Source organism: Poecilia reticulata, linkage group LG8, assembly GCF_000633615.1.
Source record: "Poecilia reticulata strain Guanapo linkage group LG8, Guppy_female_1.0+MT, whole genome shotgun sequence".
NCBI classification, from domain to species: Eukaryota; Metazoa; Chordata; class Actinopteri; order Cyprinodontiformes; family Poeciliidae; genus Poecilia; species Poecilia reticulata.
Window position 1 is genome coordinate 12,894,706 of NC_024338.1, and position 4,547 is coordinate 12,899,252.

A 4,547-nucleotide genomic window follows, 5' to 3' on the forward strand; every position below is an offset into this window, starting at 1 on the left:
GCCTGACTCATCGGCAACACTTGTGTAAAAATAATACTTAAAGGAAGGTTGAAATGCAGMGCAGCACTTCAAGAGTCAAAAAGATCCAACGAGGATCCGGAGTGAGGAGTGTTTGGTTGGTCAGTAGCTTGTTTAAAGCAAGTCGGAAACAAAGAAGGCAATTTTCAGCGTAAACGAAGCGCCGATCAGTTTGCTYACAAAAAGAAATATTTTGAAAGGGGATAAACGGAAGCGCGTGTTCTTTAAGATTCTGCACGTTTGCTGCTCGGTTCGTCTGTACAGAACTGAAACCCAAATACGCAACGGTGACGGTCACATCTCCAAGCGACCCGGCTGTCCAGTCAGAAAGCGGGAGGCAGCAGCTTGTTTTGGGCCAACATGTAAACAGAGATTTATTCTAAAAAACAAAACAAAAAAAAAACCAAAAAAAAAAACCGAAGAGATCTGACTGAATCTTTGGAAACGGCAGGGATTTTACTCAGAGAACTGATTTAAAAAAACAAACAGCGGATCGTCGCTTCACCTGGTAACCGACTACGTGCTCTGAATGAAGAAGATGCGCTGAACTGGACGCCGTTGTCAAAGACATAGATGTGATTAAAAATAACGATAGTAATGATGACAACCGCTGTCAACATCTGTCTCCAAACGTGCCGGAGCTGAAGGCGAAGCGGAGCGCTCTCTCTCTCTCTCTCTCTCTCTGCGAGGTGCGATGGAAGACAAAAATGCGGCGTTTTAGAGCTTCTTCTTCTTCAGGTCATTTGAATCTCCAAAGCCCCTGAGTCAGGAATTTATCCTTCACATCTCCCCCCCCCCCCCTTTTTTTTTTTTTTTCGTTTATAGACTTGTTGTCTTCTGCAGCGCAGTGAGGAGGATGGTGTTTGTCCTTCAAGTGATTGTCATGTCTTCGGCGTTTTTCAATCCCAGCTTCGCTTTCAGTTCCCACTTTGATRCAGGTAGGAAACGAATAATAAATAAGGGCGTTTATCAATCTGCCGCGCGATGCATGCGTCTCCCCAGCTTCACGCACTGATGGATGTCATCTTAGTATGTTGACTGATGCGACATATTTGTTTTTGGGTTGCTGTTTTTTGTTGTTGTTGTTTTTTGTGCTGTCACTGGTGTGACAATGCTGCCTCGTCATGATTATGAAGCACCCCAGTCCGCCTGCATAATGAAGATGATTTCAGATACTCTCGTTTTTACCTTCTGTCAGGCCTTCAAAGCCCGGTGACAAGAGGGTTAAAAGTTGTATCTGCACCGAATTTGCACGGTCCCCACACAGTTGTGCACATGCGTTTCGTGCACCATGCAKACGCTATGCAGGATTGTGCATGCTGAATGACGCGCAGGGTTGAACTGTGTGAGGTGGCTGCTCCCCGCGGCCCCCAGAATGCAGCATTTGATCATCCCCCAGGACGTCAGGGTGACGGGATCTTTGGCAGACACGAGCCCWGGTGGTGCTGCAGTGCTTTGGGACTGCTGAGCTCTGACACGCAGGCTGCGAAGGGGCTSAGGCTGGACTGACCGTGTGCACATGTAAACAGGGCGAAAGAGAGTCCTTGCACTGGCCGCAGTGTGCTGAGCATACAAATGACAGCCAGTGAGCTCAGCTGGCTCTCAAGTTTCAAGCTTTATCTGTCCTTCCCAAACTGTCCTCTCTGGGTGATCTCTTATCCCCTTCAGTCCAATTATTCCTCTCTCTCCTACCTGCCTGTCCATTTTTCTGCCTTCTTTCTTTAGAAGTCGCARGGGCTCCAATTAAATCCAATCGCCTGCTGGTTTTTTGGTCAGTGTGCATACWGAGCGTCTTTGCTGCAATAATTGTACTAAATATATACTTATATCAAAATCTGATCCATTTTCTTTTCATTTGTGAACTTTGGATCAAAACAAATGGTTGGCTGTTGGTTTCCTGTGTAAAAGAGCAGGTCGTGGATGCTGAGCTGGCTGTCACTGCCTATGAGGAGAGTCCCATGTGAAACAGACCTACTGCACAAGTGGTTCTTAATTGAATTACAGATGAAACACCAGCTAACCATGACTCTCCTGGGTTGTTTTCAATTTAATTTTCCTTTTGTTGTCTTCCTGAATGAGTTCATAGGTCTGGAAAAATTCCAGCCAGGACATGCAGCGATTTCTCTCACTCAGATAGAGGAACGTTTCTTACTAGGCTAGAAGGAATGGGTGACCGCAAATAAGACGGTGCAGAATTCTTGGATACAAGAAAGTAATCATGTAGATTTCTAAGAAGAGCAGCACCTCAGTAGATCCTGAGGCTGTGCGTAGTGTTTAGACTTAAAATCAATGTTGCTAAGGAGATTGAGGGGGTGTGTGCGAGAGGGCCGGCCCCTTCTGAGAGGGAGGAAGAGGACAGAGAAACGCTCAGGTCCGTTAGAGAGCTTGGGCAGTGCTGGAAAGAAATTTTAGACGTATAGCAGATGAGACTGCATGCTGAGACGCATTCATATAAACTGAAGGGGTTTGACCTAAAGTGGCACTGACAGATTTGCTAAAAAAAAAGAAAAAAATCTAGACATATAAACTTAACACAGGTGTTTTACTCATTCCTCATCTCAGTGAGGAAAAACTTTTGTTTAACTGCGTGTTTTGATCATTTTCACATAAACTCAGGGTTGATTCGACTTCAAAAGCCCACATTCAGACGGGCGGCTTTTGAACTTTTGCACCCCTCCATGCTAACCTCCACAGCTGCAGTTCCTCCCCGCGCCGCAGGCCGTGTGAGGACAGAGTGTGCTGTACCTCTTGCACGTTACTTCTGGAAATGTGGGAAACAACAGCGAGGAAAGGTCCTCGTCACACTTCGGGGCATTATGTAAGCTGGCAGGGACGGACACACCGCCACGGCGGTGTGGATGTGCTGTCTTTGCCAGCCTTCACAGGACAGAAATTGGATTTGATGTCTGTGGAATCTGCACCCTCCCTCTTCAGCCAGCACCTGGCTCACCATTACTTCAGCACCATGGAGAGCTCATACACACGTTGAGAAGAAGCTCACCTGAAAACCTACCTCACACTGTGATGGATATTAAACACAGATTGCTGTCGAGACTAAACCAACAGCAGAGTGACCTGTAAAAGAACTGTGCTACAGCAGTAAGCTGACAGTGGAGCACCATGGGAGTCCATCTTTCAGCACTGCCCCTGCGATGCCTGGAGGGGGCAGTGGTGTCATGTGTGCGTTTTACATTGATGCAGACAAGAACATATTAAACACACGTTCCCTGTCGATCATTCTGTAAGCAAGGGAGACCTGTACGTGGGTTCGGCGAGACGGGAACAGGTTCTACCAAACGTTGCTAGCAACATCCCCAAAAAGAGAAAAGATGTGTAACATGGGAAGCTCCTCCCACTGACTCGGTCAGCGACAAGCCAGCGCGTCCACCGCTGACTGTTTGATTATTCATCTATCCATGTGTAACACGAAGCACTTCGGTTGCGTAAGCCTGCCTCTCGGGAGAACTGGGATGAGAATGAAGTGGATTTAGGCAGTGAGGGGAAACCTTCGATGTTTCCTCCCCGCGCTGTCTGTGTAATGATGTGGTGGCTGTTGGTTTCATTGGTGCTGCAGATGTTGGAGGTTGGCTGTTCCTCCCCTTAAGCAAGGGGGGGGGGGGGGGTTAGGGGTTGAAGTAACTTGGTCACTTCAACCCCTAACCCCCCCAATGACACTGTATTTGCACTTTACACTCGGACACTTTAAAATGTTGCACTGCTAAATTTATCTTCCCATGTTGCTACATTATTCATACTTCATCCATTTTGTACATTCCTATTAATATACATTTCATTTTTGTACTTCTTGTTTTTATATATTGTAAATATTTTTCCTACTTATAACAATTTGATCTTGTAGCTAGTTTTTATATTTTATACTTTATATTTTATACTTTATATTTTGATGTAACTGGGGCCGTGACTCTCAATTTCGTTCCACCTCATGTAACGCGTGGTGTGAATGACAATAAAGTCTCTTGAATCTTGAATCTTGAAGAGAATGACCACACACGATGTTGTGATTCTCCAGAACCGCATCATCCGCTGTTCCAAATGGTTTCAAATTTTAAGCACCTCAAAAATAATTTTAAGATTTCTCACGTCATGATGCCTGAGTGGTTAGCGTGCTCGGATGTATTATTGGTGGATCTTTGGCAGGTTTAACGATGAGAATAAAATGATCTCGGAAACACGCAGCGGTTAGAAAAGCGGAAGACATTTGGACATGTAGTATCGATTGGTAGGACCGGGATCAGAACAGGCAGTCACATCCTAATGGCTTGCTGCTAATGAAAAGCCACAATTTATTTTCTCAGAATATCACAGTGCTATATTCGATCAATAAAAACGGAATTTTAATGTAGACACACCAGCCTACCGAAGCGTGGACGCAGGTTTGGGCGATGTGGACTTAAAGTTTTATCAAAAATATTTTGTGGTCTAATTGTGATAACAATAAAAGTGATGATACAAACTATTTATTGCTTCCTATGTAACTGTAAAACAATATATATATATATATATATATA

At 44.9% G+C, this 4,547-nt stretch overlaps 1 protein-coding gene across 5 annotated transcripts in view; it reads left to right on the forward strand.

The window, feature by feature from the left end:
• The first annotated feature begins 292 nt into the window (after window positions 1-292).
• The window catches only part of aatka (apoptosis-associated tyrosine kinase a), a 29,329-nt gene continuing 25,074 nt past the window's right edge, over window positions 293-4,547 (forward strand). The window contains exons 1-2 of one of the 5 annotated variants that reach the window (XM_008416155.2): window positions 293-756; window positions 867-956. In XM_008416155.2, coding sequence (XP_008414377.1) covers window positions 726-756; window positions 867-956 — 121 coding nt within the window. In that variant the 5' untranslated portion in view covers window positions 293-725. Of the gene's footprint in view, window positions 957-4,547 lie in introns of all 5 variants that reach the window. The other 4 variants (XM_008416158.2, XM_008416157.2, XM_008416159.2 and 1 more) reach the window with 4 other exon arrangements.